The sequence below is a fragment of the Manis pentadactyla genome, chromosome 2 (genome assembly GCF_030020395.1).
Source record: "Manis pentadactyla isolate mManPen7 chromosome 2, mManPen7.hap1, whole genome shotgun sequence".
Lineage (NCBI taxonomy): Eukaryota > Metazoa > Chordata > Mammalia > Pholidota > Manidae > Manis > Manis pentadactyla.
This window is the reverse complement of record NC_080020.1, coordinates 204798138-204814820: the sequence shown is the minus strand read 5'-3', so window position 1 is coordinate 204814820 and position 16683 is coordinate 204798138. Positions and strand designations below refer to the sequence as shown.

General features: G+C 32.9%; 1 protein-coding gene across 3 annotated transcripts in view; it reads right to left on the bottom strand.

The window, feature by feature from the left end:
• SOS1 (SOS Ras/Rac guanine nucleotide exchange factor 1) overlaps positions 1 to 16683 on the bottom strand; it is a 115341-nt gene that overhangs the window by 19072 nt on the left and 79586 nt on the right. For all 3 annotated transcript variants that reach the window (XM_036925541.2, XM_036925540.2, XM_036925539.2), the window contains exons 11-17: positions 10586 to 10667; positions 9681 to 9803; positions 9282 to 9385; positions 7492 to 7714; positions 6234 to 6353; positions 899 to 1061; positions 296 to 413 (exon numbers count right to left, since the gene is read on the bottom strand). In XM_036925541.2, the coding sequence (XP_036781436.1) occupies positions 296 to 413; positions 899 to 1061; positions 6234 to 6353; positions 7492 to 7714; positions 9282 to 9385; positions 9681 to 9803; positions 10586 to 10667 (933 nt within the window). The remainder of the gene's footprint in view (positions 1 to 295; positions 414 to 898; positions 1062 to 6233; positions 6354 to 7491; positions 7715 to 9281; positions 9386 to 9680; positions 9804 to 10585; positions 10668 to 16683) is intronic.

Genomic DNA, 16683 nt, shown 5'->3' with positions numbered 1-16683 from the left:
TGACCATGTCTCTTCTGTAGAGTAATTCAATAAAAAAGATTTCTATGAATATAAAAACACAAGTAAGAATTATGTGGTATCAAACCTCTGCCCAAGATGGAAATAAACAGTGGAATGTATATATTGAGCTTGATCTTAAAAAGTCCTAATAGAGAAAATTCTAAGGAGATACAGGTGCTAAATATTTTTAAAATAACAAGTATTTTGGCAAATTACACATGTGTAAAGTCAGTCATTTAATGAAGTGTCTTACTTTATCCAGAAATACCATAAAAATTCAAGAAGAAATGCTCACCAAAGAAAGGCACACATGGTGGATTAATAGACCTGAGTTTTGCCAAATATTTCTTATAGTGATCTTCACTTAATTCATGAGCTTCTTCTAAAATTTTCTTTTGGCGACTTGCTATTTGCTGTAATAAAAAAACAATACTTAGGGAGCATACATTTACAAAAGAAATCACAAGTTTTGCCAAAAAATGCCAAGCTAAGAGTAAAGCCCAAATGCAACAGTTATCAATTTAACTAAAGAATAATAATACTCCTTCAAAGAGACTATCTTCGTGGACCTTAGAACAAACTTAAGTGTGTTATCTGCATGAAATCTAGTTTATCTTGCCATTCCTCACACAATTATGTTAGCATTTAATTGTACACTTTATTACAAATTAAGCATTGAAAGTTTTTTCTTCTTCTAACTTAGGACCTGTGAATGCATTTTAATAAGAATGCCTAATATAAAAAGATCCAATTCAATACAAAATTTAGATAATTCCATCTTTTAAGCTCTTATGAAAGGACATATGAAGCACTTAAAAATTAAAGATCATAATTGTTAAAATCCTGACTGTTAGAACAGGGAATAGAAGTTCATTTAAAAATACCTATGCAAACCTACCTCGAATGTGTGGTCTAGTCTGTAAACAGGTGATGAGTTCATAGCGCTGACAACCTCAAGGACACCATTGAAGTTGTTCAGCTCTTGAAAGACTTGCAGAATCTCAATTATTCGACTCACCACAGCTACTCTTTCTTCTAAGTTTTCAGTTTCTACAATACATCTGGGAATCAAAGGCAAAAACTGAATAGAAAATTTGTAGTTTCCCCAGCAAAGATATGATTTAAAGAATTTAGTAAATAAAAGAATGTAGAGTGGGTGTGGCTTATAGAGAATATATATTCAGAATGATAGGTAAATAGTAGGAGTTTGGAAGATAAGGCAAATGACTTTAAAGGTAGTCATACTGCTCTTCACTGTTCTGCAGACTGATACAGTCAGCCATTTAATAATTTTCTTACTATTTGGTACATCCCATCTCAGCATTAGAATTAACCAATGAATCTAACATCATGTAGAATATATGCTGGTCTTTGGGATGTGGCTATGTTCTAGGGGAATTTGTTCTAGAATTCAAATATTCTGTGCTTCTAGTCTTCATCTAATTGCAACATTTTACTGATTAATGCTTAATTTTTTCCTTTAATATACAGAAATAACCAGCTATATGTTTAGGAACAATTCTTTATATAAATATTGTAATGTTAAAAAGTCAATAAAAGTATTTTACCACAATTAATAAAAATTTTTTAATTACTTGGAAAGAAAAAAAGCTAATGAGAACAAAAACATTTACATTTACACATCAAGAATCCTTGGGGGAAAAATAAAAATCCCAGTAAATCACTAAGCAGAAGAGTACTATGCTCAAAAAGAGAAAATTCCTCAGTGAGCATTTACTCTCTATTTTTAATATTTGAGAGAATTTTTACTTACTAATTACTTATCAGTAAAGAAAAAAACATTTTAAATTTGGTTTTCAATATGTAATATTAAACAGTTTATAATCTAAGAAAAATAGAATATATAAATGGAAAAATATAAATCAATATTAAACATTTAAAAAGATGTAAAACTGCAGACTACATTATTTTCTGACGAAGCTGATGTGGACTAAAAAAACCATTGCAAAACTGTCAAAACAAATTTGCCTTATTATCAAATTAAACATAACATGCTTATGTGTTTAAAGAATTAGCTAGATATCTTCAAATATATTCTTGCTAACTAGTTAACTGGACATTTTAAAAGGTATAATGCAAGTATAATTTACATATTTTATTTAATTATTTCAGTTGATATTGACTAAATATACAAACTGAGATCATCTGTGGAGCTTTTATGAAAACCAGGTAAGTCTGGACTGATTTATCCATAGATGACTCCAGTTCTAATGCACATCAATGGATAAGAATCACTGTGGCAAATGAACAAGAGCTTCTCACATTGAAAAGGCAGAAACTGGAACCCTTGTACACCACTGTTGGTAGTGGGAATGCAAAATGATTCAGCTACTATGGAAAACAGTATGGAGGTTCCTCAAAAATTAGAAACAGAACTATCTTATGATCCAGCAATCTCACTTCTGGGTATTTTTCCAAGGTATTGAAATCAGTATCTCAAAGAGATATTAGCACTCCCATGTTCACTGTGGTGCTATCACAATAGCCAAGATGTGGACTCAACCTAAGCATCCATCTATGGATGAAAGGATAAAGAAAATGTGGTATATACATACAATGGAATATTATTCAGCAATAAAAAAAGAAACCCTGCAATACGTGACAACACAGATGAATATTGAGAACGTTATGCTAAGTGAAATAAGCCAGTCATAGAAAGACAAATATGATTCTACATATATAAGATACCTAAGTTAAACTCATAGAAGCAAAGAATAGAGCGCAGATTGCCAGGGGCTGGGGGTGAGGGCAGTGAGGAGTTGCTAATTGGCTCATATCAAATTTCAGTTATGCGAGATGAATAAATTCTAGTGATACATACAACATTATGCCTATAGATAACAATACTATATTTCAATTGAAAAAATCTGTTAAGATCTCATGTTAAGGGTTCTTAAAATTTTTTAAAAAGGAATAGAAAACAGCATTCTCAGTAACCTATTAAAAAATAGGGCAGAAATGAAAAACAGTCTATGTCTTATCAGTTATGTTCCCCTTGTATAGACCTAAGTTTTAATTATTGATAGAAAAGGGCTTAAGTATACTTAAGTATAGTTAAGTATAGTTATTTAACTTGATAATGAAGAAATCAGGAAGCAACATTTAGATGGCAAATTCTAAAGCTTTACTTTTTAGAGGCTAAGAGGTAATAACATAAATAGAAGGCAGTCCTAACTTTCAGATTATTTGGGATGCTTATTTCTCTTTAGGAACTGCTTTGTCTTCATCCACATTCTAGCTAGGTTCCATTCTTTCCTTGTCACTGGTCTCTTGTTCTGATAATTCCAATATGATCTGTAGGAACCTCATATCACCCTTATAAAATATTAGTTAAGTATCATATAGTATTTACTCAGGAAAAATATGGTCAATACCTAAAACTCCAATCTCTGGCCCCAATTATAAAACTGCACTGAGATTCTAGGTTTCTGACATGACAGTATAAGTGCCTACCCATTCCTCAATGGAAGTAAAAATTACATACATATATGAACATAACAAATATTTAATTTGGAAATGGCCCTAAGAGCAAATGGCAAATGAAATGAAACATATATTCAGGAAAATTTACAACTTCAGTAAGAGTGACAAGAGTCTGGTATTTGAATCAAAATTGCTCCTTCCTTCCTTCCAGAGAACCTGGGAGAATGGGAGCAGAAGAGTCTATTTCTGGCTGCTGCAGCCAAAAACACAGGCCTCCCTATCTACCCAGCTCACAACTGAAGGGCTTTCTTCCCTAGAAGAACAAGACTTCTCATTTCTCATCCTGACCCCAGATGCCCAGTTACTGAGGTTAAGTCCTGGGTGAATACAGCTAAGAAGTAGAGACTCCCACTTTGGCTTAACTCCTGTGTGGAACAGAGGCTCTACCTTCAGTGCAGCATATTGAGAATTCTAGGAAGATATCCCTTCCTCTGGTTCCTGAGACAGTGGTTCCATGCCAGGAGGAAATGAGCAAAGCCTACGTATACACACATGCACACACACACACGCATGCGCCCCACTAAGCAATCAGGTCCTAGAATAGAAATGTCACTCAGAGAGAAATGTGCCATTGTCCCCAGCTCCAGAGGCCAGGTGGAAACAGATGGTTCTTAATCTCATGTCATTTGGAACAAAGTGTGGAGAAGTTTATACCCAAGGGCACTCTCAAGAATAGCAAAGGTTGTGGTGAAGGGCAACTGGGAGATTCATAGATCTAATGAACATACAGCCTAGCTGACTAGTTTGCAGGGGAGAACAGGGAATAAGAGAGCTGAGAGGAGCCCTCCTAAGGTCAGAGCAAATATCAAAGACCTCAGAAATCAATCCTTAAAAGGAGTCACAATTTGATTGAATTAGTGTGCAGAGCAATTTATGCCACCAGGAAATAGTTGAAAACAATCGAGCAATCAGCTGGCAATTAATAGAATTTAACAGCTGGATGTGGTCAAGAAGGAGTGAAAGAAAGCCCTACCTACACCACTGCCTCCTTAGGGTGACCCTGGGCATAACGAAATCTGTACCTCCCAGAACAGGAACATCTCAGCTGAACATCTCAGTGTGGGGGAGTGGGAGGGAACAGGCATCACTAAAAAAATCCAGTTAGTTAATAAACAAATAAGAAATAACAGTAACAAGCCCTGGAGGGTAGGAGAGGCAGTACTCACAAGTTGCTACAGTATATTATCTAAAATGTCAAATTTCCAACAAAAAATTATGAGGTGTGCAAAGAAACAGGGAAGTACTGCAGTTCCCCCCTTATCCACACTTTCAGTTACCGGCAGTGAACCATGGTCTGGAACAGATGATCCTCCTCCTAACAGAGTCAGGCCAGTAGTGACCTAATGCCGTGTCACAACGCCCACGTCATTTACCTCCGTTCATCGTGTAGGTATTTTGTCATTTCACATCATCATAAGAAGGGTGAGTATAGCACAGTAAGATATTTTAAGAGAAAGACCACATTCAGATAACTTTTATTACAGTATATTATTATAATTGTTCTATTTTATTATTAGTTATTGTTAATTTGCTATTGTGTGTAATTTATAAATTAAACATTATCATAGGTATGATACCTGGGGGGTAACCCAAGGGATCTTAGAAAATATCCCCCACAGGAAAGAGGGGGGACTACTGCATGACCTATTCATTGGGAAAAAAAACAGTGAACAGACTGTGAAACAGACCAGAGATCAGATTTAACAGAAAAAGATTTCAAATTAGCCATTGTGAATAACTAAAGGAAACCATGATTTAAAAAGTAAAGGAAGGTATAATGACAATGTGTATCAAATAGAGCGTATCATGAAAGACACAGAAATTACAAAAGAAATTAAGTGGAAACCCTGGAACTGAAAAATAGAGTAATTAAAATAAAAAATATACTGGAGAGGCTCAGAAGATTTGAACTGACAGAAGAAACAATTAGTTAACTTGAAGACAGAGCAATCATTCAAAATTGAAGGCAAAATACTTTCCCAGATAAACAGTAACTGAGAGAATTTGGTGTTAGTAGACCCCCCCATACAACATTAGTAGACCTCTTCATACAACAAGTTCTTCAGTCTGAAAGCAAGAAACCCCAGACTATAATACAAATCCAAGCAAACAGAGCATTTGTAACGGTATAATTATGTGTTTATAAAAAATACTATAAATGCATATTTTTTTCTTACTGCTTCTCTTAACTGATTTCAAAAGCAACTGTATAAAATGATGTGTATGCAATGTATCACTGGGCCTATAACACAGAAAAACATAATTATGTGTAATATATTACCAATAACTGTATAAAGAAGGTGGGTGGGAACAAAGCTGTAATGGGCTAGGCAAATGTAAAACAGTAATTATAACAATGTATTGTTAGATTTGCATCATTAATAATATGTAATATGTATTATAATAACACAAAAAGGTTAAGGGAAATAGAGCTATTATAGGATTAACATTTCTATATTATCACTGGAATTAAGTTAGTATAAATTTGAAGCTAATTCTGATTAGATGTATATAGTAAATCTTAAAGCAGTCACTAGGAAAAAGCCTCAAAAAAGTTTAATGAAAAAAATCATTAATGAAATTAAAACACCACATTAGAAAACTATGTACTCAGAGCAGAAGAGAAATAGAGAAACAAAAAAAGTTGTGAGACATATAAAAATAGAATTGCACTGAAATTCTTAACACAGTTGTCTGCTATCAAGTGCAAAGATGTTGGTAATACTCACTTCTCAAACCACAGCGTGAGATTAGTGGTGTGCCGGATCATTTTCAGAAGATTAGGAGAATTAATTTCTTTATCTTCTTTTGTCCATACACTCCCAACTAATTCAGATGGCTGTACAGCTCTAAAAATCATCAAGACATAATTTTACATGATACTTTTCCCTCTGGGATGCAGCCTTATTATATAAATGAGATAACTAAAACTAAAATCCCATATAAAGTTTCCTCTTATACTAATGGAAAGGTGTATGAAAACAAGGTGTAACAAAAAGTTATAGTTATGCATCTTTTTCTATAGATTAAAAAAAATGTTATTATGCATGTACCTGTGTACTTTTATTATTGCTTTATAGTAGCATTTTGCTTTGGGCAAGGTTGGGATTTCTTCATAACAGCTTTCCTATAATAACTTATAAATATTATTTAACAAGTTAAGGTGACAAAGTAGTTTGGGACAGTTTTTAAAAATAATGGTATCTGTTACAATAATCAGTCCAATGAGGGTATAGTAATCACTGCAATTTGTAAATGTTTTATTTCCTCTAAAGGAGGGGGGAAAGTCCTACCACAAAAGTGTCCTAGGAAAAAATTAAAGATTCTAATTCTGATTTTGGGGAGTAGTGATTATCTTTGGTGAGAGGAGATCTATAAATATAGCTCCTTTTCTTTCATTTAGTTATTAAAAAGCAATTTCAAATTTAAATAGTCCCCATATAAACTAGAAAGAGACATTTTTTGCAATAGTAGTTATATCAATGTAGAAAAACTGAAAAAGGCTGTAACTGGCATGACTTAATGTGCACAATTACAATGGCAACATCCAACTTTACATTGTGCTGGGCAATGGGCTAAACACTATGTATTTATTTACTATTTTAAACCTTTTAACAGCCCCAGTAGTTGGTAGTATCATTAGTCCCATTTTATTAATTGGGGAAGCTAAGAGGCAAAGGGATAAAAGTTAAACAAAAAGGTTAAAGTCATCCAAGGATACCAAATCAGAAATTGATAAAGCCAGGATCTGAACCTAGCTTTACCAACTAGGGATGAGTGCAGACAGACAGACAGAAACTATAAACCCAGACAGAGCAAGGAGGATTGGGGAGTGAAAGAAGATGAGCCTGTATACATTAGGCTTAATTACTAGACACTTCATACTATCTCTTTGATGTTTTATAAAATCCTTTAAGGCAGAAACCAGTATTTCATTTAAAAAATTACTCTGAAATTATTTTTCAACTTGAATGTCAGATTACATACCGATATAGATCTGATTCAAGTAAAGTGAGTTGTCGAGCAATTTCTATTGGGTGTAAGGTGAGCAGGTCAAAAGTCTCTATGTGCCCAGGTCGGCTTATATGCCACTCCACTGTGGGAGGTGAACTCTGAAATGTAATATTATGACCTGGTCCATTGTCTCTTGCAATTTTTTTCCTTTGGATTATTTTAGTGATGGATTCAACCCATTTTTTCATTGCTTTACCTGAAATACATTATATTTTAAGTAACATTTAAATACTTTTTACTCAATATTTTTTTAAAATAGCTTAAAATCATACAAATGATACCTGAATATATCTTTGCTATAAAAAGTTCAAATGATCAAAAAAAAAAGGCAGTTCCCCTTTACCGCTTTCCTGTTCCCTATCCCAATCTCATTCTTCTTTACATGGGCAGCCATTGTTAACAGTTTAGTATATATTCTACCACATCCTTTCTAAATAAATACAAACAAAGTACAACTGACCCTTGAACAACATGGGTTTGAACTGTGTGGGTCTGCTTATATGCGGATTTTTTTCAATAAATATACTGGAAACTTGGTGATGGGGGGAGTCTAGTAAACATAATGTTCCTCATGTAATTGTAGATTAATGATACCAAAAAAAAAAAAACTGGAAAAAGTTTCTAAAATCTGTGATAATTTGAAAAAACCCCTTTCCTGTAGCTTAATTTATTGTAAGAATACAATATAATACATAATATGTATAAAATATAATATACATGTTAATCAACTATTCACATTAACAGTAAGGCTTCTGGTCAACAACAGGCTGTTAGTAGGTAAGTGTATGCAGAGTCAAAAGGTATACATGGATTTTCAACTACACAGGGTTCAGTGCTGGTAACCCCAGCATTGTTCAAGGGTCAACTGTGACTTATTTGTAGAGATTTTCACCTCTATTGTTTTGAACTTCAGTTCAAAATATTATTTTATAATCCTCCCAAAAAGGGGTATACCTTACACAAATGGATTTATAAGGATAGGGCCATACACATTCACTGTTAATCTAATTAACATTGTATCATATAAACCAGTGACAGAGGACTGATTCCTTCATTTTAATGTGAGTTTTGATAAGGCTGTGTTTTGTACTATCCCAAAGTACTATTATTTAACTTTTTATTTTCTGATTCTCATTTAGAGTGTACAATGGAAATAGAAACAAATTTGTCTAGGATATCCTTAGATCTAGACAATCATAGAATCTTTAAAATTAGAAGGGAAACATTGGAGAACATCAAGTCTAGCTCCTCATGGTACTGATGAGGAAACTTAAGTCTAAAGAATCAAAGTGATTTTGCTCAAAGTCATATATCTAGTGAGTGGCAGTGTTCAGAACAGAACTCTTGTTTCTCAGCTCTCAATTCAGTACGTTCTGCCGAGTCTCTGATATATGCACTGTTCACATAATTGTGACCTAGTCAACTTCCATCAGTGGTATTATAATGGCACAACAGTTCCTAATTATCCTCTGCTGCATATACTTTCAGATAAGTGTAAAGACAGCATAAATTGAAACTTCTATTTAATTCCATAATAATCAGTAAGTTTATTTACTAAATGAAAATACACTGGGTCAACAGGGTGATCATCGAGCAATTTGTAAGTCTAAAATGTTACTTGATGAAAATACAACTTTTTCAGATGGTACTGCTGGGATTATTATAAACATTTCCTATAGCACTGAGCAGTAATGACATCAATTGACAGTCACCATACTGGTACTTTTATTATATATAAAACTAGGCACTTAAAAAAAACATACCTCTTACTGTTCCAATAAATTCCTCCATTCGCTGCAAAAGATCTGCATCTCTTTCAAAATCATAGAAGTGGTGTTCTACCCAATGTCGACATACATTTAATACTCTATGGTATTAACACAGAAGAATGACTGAGTTACTAGGAACTCAACATAAATGTTTATCATGTTGAATGGTATCAATGAGAATGAAACAATTCTTACCAAATTAAATCATCTTAAAAGTGGCTTACCACTTTCAAAATTCTATGTTAATTAAGAACTACATAATAATTTCCAATAATTGCTCTTTACTTATTTTTCCTATTACCTTCTTCTTTCTTGGGAAAGATCCTTATTTCAACTCTGAAACAAAAGCTCAATAAAGACTTATTTTTACTTCAGTTACTATTTAATGCTTACCGCAGTTGTACAGGCTGTATATATTCTTTTCTAAACCTTTTTAGTTCTGCACTCAAGGGTTGATCTCCATTCTCTATAGCTATGCGATCAGCTTCTGTTGGCTCAGGCTCTGGAATTTCAAACCTAACATAAAACAGAACAAACTAATGAAAATAGTAATTATATCAAATTATACAAAGAGAAAACTGCAAACCTTTTTACTAGTCAGCACAATCAAGGAAGCTCTGTAGAAAATTACTATGGATATATGCATCAATGAAAACAAATGAGGCTTCTATAATGTAAAGGTTAATGATCTTACTTGTTTTTTAAAAAGAAACAAATACATGTCAACAGAGATAAAACTAAATGGAAACAAAATAAAGAAGACATGCAAAGTCTAAAAATAAGTATGATTATAAAGTTATGGGACCAATGCTCATTTTTGGCGTGTGTAATTGCTCTAAATCAGCTAAAATAATATTTTTTAAGGGTAATGCTTGAAAAATTGACTGATTTTGTTTGGGTGAATAGAGTACTTTTCTTCATTATAGCATTTGTTCACTAACAAGCTCCATTTTCCTCAATAGGTGGTATATTTGAAAAACTCTGTTTTGAACATCTAAGCCATCAAAATTTTGAATTTCCAGAGTCTAAGTTATATATTTTATATAGTTCTTTAACTTAATTCTATAAATTTGAAGTTTCACATAATGAGTTTCCATGTAAAAAAGAATGCCTATTTTTGCATTTAAATAAAGCTAATATATCATTATAAAATAAATGGTCATCTAAGAGAGATTTTATTTCTTAAAATACTGCTCATGAACTACAATTTAAAGCCCATCCAGTATATTTCTGAGAAACATGTAAGATCTTAGCTCAATCTCTTAAAAGAAGAATTTAAACATTTTAAATTGACAGACCTTTCTATTATAAGACTCAGTAGTTCTTGAGGTTTACAAAAGGATCTGTATGTTGTAAGAAATGTCCGAACAAAATTGGGATCTAAGAAGAAAAAGGAAAATTATCTTATTAAAATCTTTGATTTAAAATGGCTGAAACTTTTATTACCATTTTCAAAAGATATCAAATAGTTAAATTTAAAAGTCCCAAAATGTTTGACAAGACAGAATGCTTTGGACTTTGTAATGAACTACCTTTAGAACTTCCTAAATGAGTAGCAAAACCATTGATATGAAGAGTTTACATCGACTTATTTCTTGATCTCTGTAGTTTGACTAGCTGACCTTAAACTCATCATTGGCCACAGGAATGTGAAGGGAAGAAAGGCAAAGGCAGAGCCTGGAAGCAAGCTCCCACCTGCTGCCTGGTCCTCAAAGTATCACCAGTTGGTTCATCTCCTTTGTAAAAAGAAAGGCCACAGCAATAACCTATTACTTTTCCTGACATCTGGACTAGCTTATCTAGGATCAGTTACCTAGAATTCTTTAAATCATGTTAACAGAGCATACAGCTAGACATTGGATCTTATCATCTTGCTAAGTTAAATGCAGTTTCTAAATTATTTTATTTGCTAGAGGTCTTAATTAAAACTGTTAAAAGATGCTTACAAATACCTCTCAGTTATTAATATTCTATATGTGAGAGAGTATGTTGATTTGGTTCTATTCAGGCCTTTTAATTCCTTTTATTTCAAGTAGTCACAATGAGAGTTCAATCCTAAGAGCAGGAGTCTTCAATTCCTTCCATGGGCAGGCCTACTTTTCATTCATAACTCCATGAGGTAAAATAGGAGGCCTAGTGTGATCACTTCCCCAGGACTGACCTGTTCCAGTCTCTCCTTGACAGAATTCTCCCAAGATAAGAGAAAGGCTGCTGTCATCAGCACAAGAAACTACCTGTCATCTGCTGCATAAAGATGGGGAGAGACATCTTCCCACAATGAAAAAAAAAAACACCACTCACTTCTACAACTCAAATTTCATCAAGGTCCATATTTAGTTCTAAGAGTCTTTAAAAAGAAGGAAGGGAGAGCTTATTAACTTCAGTTTTTTATTAGGGGCGTCCTTTTCCTATTTTACATTATGGACTGGTAAGCTCTAATTTAATGACAAATTCATGGACAGCAGCAATCACCTTTGTTAAGCTACACACTGTGGATCCTTTATAAGTACAATGTTTTTAATTAGCATAGGATTTAGCAAGAATCAGAATTCACTTGTTTGGAAAATTTCTATTTAGGCTGATTCTGATTAAAAATCAACCTAAATTTAGTCTTAAAATAATTACATTAACTTTTTCCCCAAAAAGAGAAAATTTATGGATTTACCATAAAATAGAAATCTGTTTTCAGTATATTTATATATGTGGTCATCGATATAATGAATTGATATAATTATCAGACAACCTTGAATTTAAGATTATAAACTTTTTAAGTTCAATTTACATAATTCAAATTCATTGGTTTTAAATGCCCCTCTTCTCTTTTACCTTCTGAGGCTAGAGTGAGTACTGATAAAAGTAATTTAAATACATACAATCCTTTAGTAATTTCCTCTCTCTGTTGGTATTTTATTGTTTGTCTTCAGTTACAGAGTTCCTCAAACGTTAAAGACTAATGTCTCATCCAGAAGAAAAGATTTTAAAACAGAAGGCTGTACAAGATTTTAAAACAGAGATTTATATCGGTTTCATCACAATCCTCCCTTTCAAGAGTCTTCTTCCTGTTCTGCAGATCTGTGTGTAAGGTGAGGCTATCCTAAAACATCATGTGCTTAGGAAGCAAAATCAGTGGCACATGTAGAGATGCTGAGCTGTCATTACTAGAGAGCCTAGCCCCTTATACAGAGTGCTCCAAATTTAGAGTGACCCCTCCCTTTAGTTTATTTCAGTGTAAAAGTCTGAAATCAATATCCAGGCCCATTTATTCTCAAATGCCACCTAAGTTAGGCTAAAAAGTTGTGGGATATCAAAGGTACTTTAACTTCTAAGTGAATTAAAGAATGTTTAAGAGAGCTGGCTATTTTTAAAAGCGGACTATTTTTAAATGGCCTTTTTATCTCAAACCAAAACTTCTGGACATTTTAGTACTTTAGTACTTCATGACAATGCTGGGAAAATCATGATGGCCTCTGTACCATAACAGGCAAACAGGGATCGCACATTCCTGATGTCTGTTATGTAACGTTCTCAACGGGCATTCATATAATTTATTCCGTATGATTTTTGTGAGGTGAGTGGGAATGGTGATCTTTTTCCTTTTCTACATATGAGAAGAGTAAGTTAAGACTTAAATAAGACTGGCAGAGATGGAACCAGAATCAAGATTGTGTGATCCTGAGTTGGTGCTTTTTTCTACAGTATCACATAACCTCCCTGGATCAAAGGATTCCTTATTGTTTCCACAGCTGTGAGATCTAAATATAAAAACCGAATCCATGAGTGATATAATCACTATAGAAATTTACACAAATGATTAATTCAGAATGTAGCTATCAACTGCTAATCTTGGTTAAAGGCACTAAAAAGTCACTGAAAAATGAGCACTTTAATTGTGATTGATTCTGTAATTCCTGTTAAGCCTTCTTCAGATTTTAGGAAGTAACAGCTGTGCCTTCCTGTACACTGTACTCAGGAGTTTCTGAAGCTGGTGGTGAAATAAACACTCCCACAATCATCACTGTTGTACTAAGTTCTAAAGTTACTTAGGTTTCAGTTTCTTTTAGCTTGATGAGAAATAAGAGCAGTCTAGCCAAAAAGAAAAAGCTAAAAATAAGCCAAGAAAATTTGGCAAAAGCTTAAGTACTTTCAAAAAAATATCTTAAAGGCTGCATATATTTCTAGGCTTGTATTAATTCAGACTCTAGTCTAAAGCAGTAGAAAATTGCTAATGACTGAAAAAGTTGTATTAAGAGAGGACATAACATCTGTATTTGAAATTTTATAGAAAAGTATATATTCCAGAAGCTATTTTTATTTCTACTGATTTCCCCATTTCAATGATTGTTTGATATTTACTATTATCATACTAACTACCTTTTTATCTTATTGATGATATAAAGGACTAAGATTATTTGATATTTTAAAAATACCTATCAATAATGACAGGTTATATAATTTGGTAAGAAAACAAAGTACCTACTTGCATTTATCAGGCAATGATAAAGCTAAGTATTATACTGTCCCTGTAGATTGTGGAGCAGCAGTTATCTACCTATAAACATTTCAGAGACAGATGGAAGTCAAATGCATAAAAATACAAAAGCCAGCTTGGTTTGGTTTTAAAACATAACCACAAATATTTGTGGAGAAAATGAAAACTATTTTGATATTCTCCTTTATTACTTGCTTGTGGATCTACTTCTACAAACCTCTTTCTCAAACATAACCTCTAATTTAGGATTTCAATATGAGCAATGACAAGACTTCCTCTGCAGTTTTTCTTCATTATTTTAGGTAGCACTCTCTCTTTTACCTGAATCAAATCCCTGTACTGAGATTTCCACCAAGTTCACTAGCTTCTCTGCTTCTCTCTACACAAATACCTTCTAACTCTACCATTAAGTCTCTGGTCTTGGCCCAGGTTCTTTTGAACATGAGCTGTACTGTTTTCTGCTGGCCTTCTAGCTGCCTGTCTCCCTCACTCTAAAACTATTCTTTGATAATATTTTATTGCACAATTTTTTGAAGTCTTAGAAACTCTGAACATACCTATGTGATGTTCAGAATATAGCATACTAGAAGTGAGATGATAAATTCAATCCCTTTTTCTTATGTACCTATTCTGTCATTTGACATTTTATTTGGCAAGGTCAATGAAATTTATGAACTATTTATCACATATTTATGTAAAGATGCCCTTCCCCCAGCTACCATAGTGAAACACTGCTAATCAGGATGTCTGTTCATGTGATAATTCTCCCTTTAATACAGCCATTTGAAAAGCTAAAAGAAACAATAAGCTCCTCAACAAGGATTTATAAACAATCACTCGAATTCCTTAAAAAAGGAAACAGACACTATGCTGACGCACAAACACTTAAAAAAAATACCAGAGTTTAAAAATAGAACAGCATTGCCCTATAGATCAAAAATTGTTCAAAAGATTCTTTTAAAAGGTAAAACATCCAAACTGAGCTTATACAGGACACAAACTCAGAAGAAATCTACTGCAGGTTTTTGAGTATTTTCTGTATGAAGGTATAAAATAGCAGTAAATACTTGAAAGAAAAATAACGGGCTTAAGTTTTTTTCAATACCATTTTCTATAACAAATTCATCGTGCTTGGGAATCATCTTTTCCCCACACTTAAATACAAAAAATGTTATTTCCATATAATGTCAGTTCTGAATTATTATTCTTACTTCAAGGTCACCTCATTTCTCTAAAATAGACTATCAAACCAGACATAACATCACCAAACATTCTTTACCCATGTTGTTTTTTAAATGTCAGGAATTAATTTGTACTTTATTTCCTATAACTCTTAACAGAAATGAAACTCCTACTCTGATCCTTTCTTTAAGCACATTACTTTGTGTTTAAAGTAGGTAAGGAAAGTGGGTAAGGTTAGGAAAGTCTCTTCAATACTGACTACATTCAGAATGATCTAAATAGATAATCCTCCACCCCTGGCCCTCCCAGAATTTGGGATGAATTGCAAAATTCTGATGTATTTAGCCAATTACCATTACATCCAGAAACACTGGATCTGAGATAAGCTACAAATTAGATTCTACATAAGACCCTGCTACAATCTTTTAAGCAACAATTAAGCACTTTCTAATTCACCTTATTTTTTTCTCCCAGAAAGGTTTCCTTTACAGAACAAATACCAATACACTAATGATTGGGTTTTGTTAAAAATTAAAATTGATGACTGAAATATCTAACTATACACACACACACTAAAATCTATGCATTAAAATGGAAGTTTATCTATAGTCAGAACTTACTACCTATTTAATAAGAAAAAAAAAATTACTCTTGACTGGGAGACCTGTGTCTGCCCAAAAATGAACAAGCCGTTTTTAACACTGGCAATTCAAATCAAGCAAGTAATTTTGTTTATTTTTATTATTCAATTCACATAATTGATTATTAGTTATGTAATTTTCTCATGTATTATAGCCAATGTCTTTTATTATAATTCTATACAATATAGTAAAAATGTGCAAGTTAAATTTTAACTGGTTTTGGTAAAGCCATAATTTGCACTGTATGTTCTCCAACAAAAATACCTATCAACTAACTGAACCAAAAAGGGAAAAAAGAAAAGCAAACAGAGAGTTCTTAAATAAATGGTAACTTGACCAATTATTATTGTAGTGTGGACTCAAGAGTACATTTGAACTGCAAGAAAACTTAAAAAATAACAGCTTTTATTTTTTACAAGTCCACAGATGGTCTATTAAAAACACATTCTATACTGCCAGTAATATGTTCAGTGACAGATCTTACAGAAGAGACCAAATAAGCTAATAATTAATACTAATCTGTGAGTACTACAAGCCATAAGTCATGAAAGCTACTTGTGGATTCCAGTTACGCTAGTAATATATTTAACATGAAAAATTTTCCATCAAGCTTCAAAAGAAGATAGAAAAGAAAAATGTCCAAAAACTTTGCTACAGCACTTCCAAAACCAACACTGGCATTTTATTCCTCAAGAAATTAGTGAAAGGAATTTCTTGAAAACTTTTTCCAAAAAAGTAAAACATTCATGTCAATTTAAATTTGAATATATTTAACACTGCAAAGTTCCTAAACCTAGAAATTCAAGTGTTTTATATTAACTAGAATTAAAACCATTAAAAATATTATTCAACTTTAAGTCACTGGCAAACCACCATGGCAAAAGTCCTGTGTCTTGGCTAGCACTGCACACATTAAGGAAAGAAGACCATCAAGACTCCAGAAAAACTGTCAGCTATGCTTGTTCAAATTTTAAAATGTCCTCATTCAAAAAATAAAAGGCACAGCTCCCCAAACAATATATAATTGTAGTTCTTCAATTGCTTATTAATAATTGTAAGTTAGTTCTGTGAAAGACAGCAAATA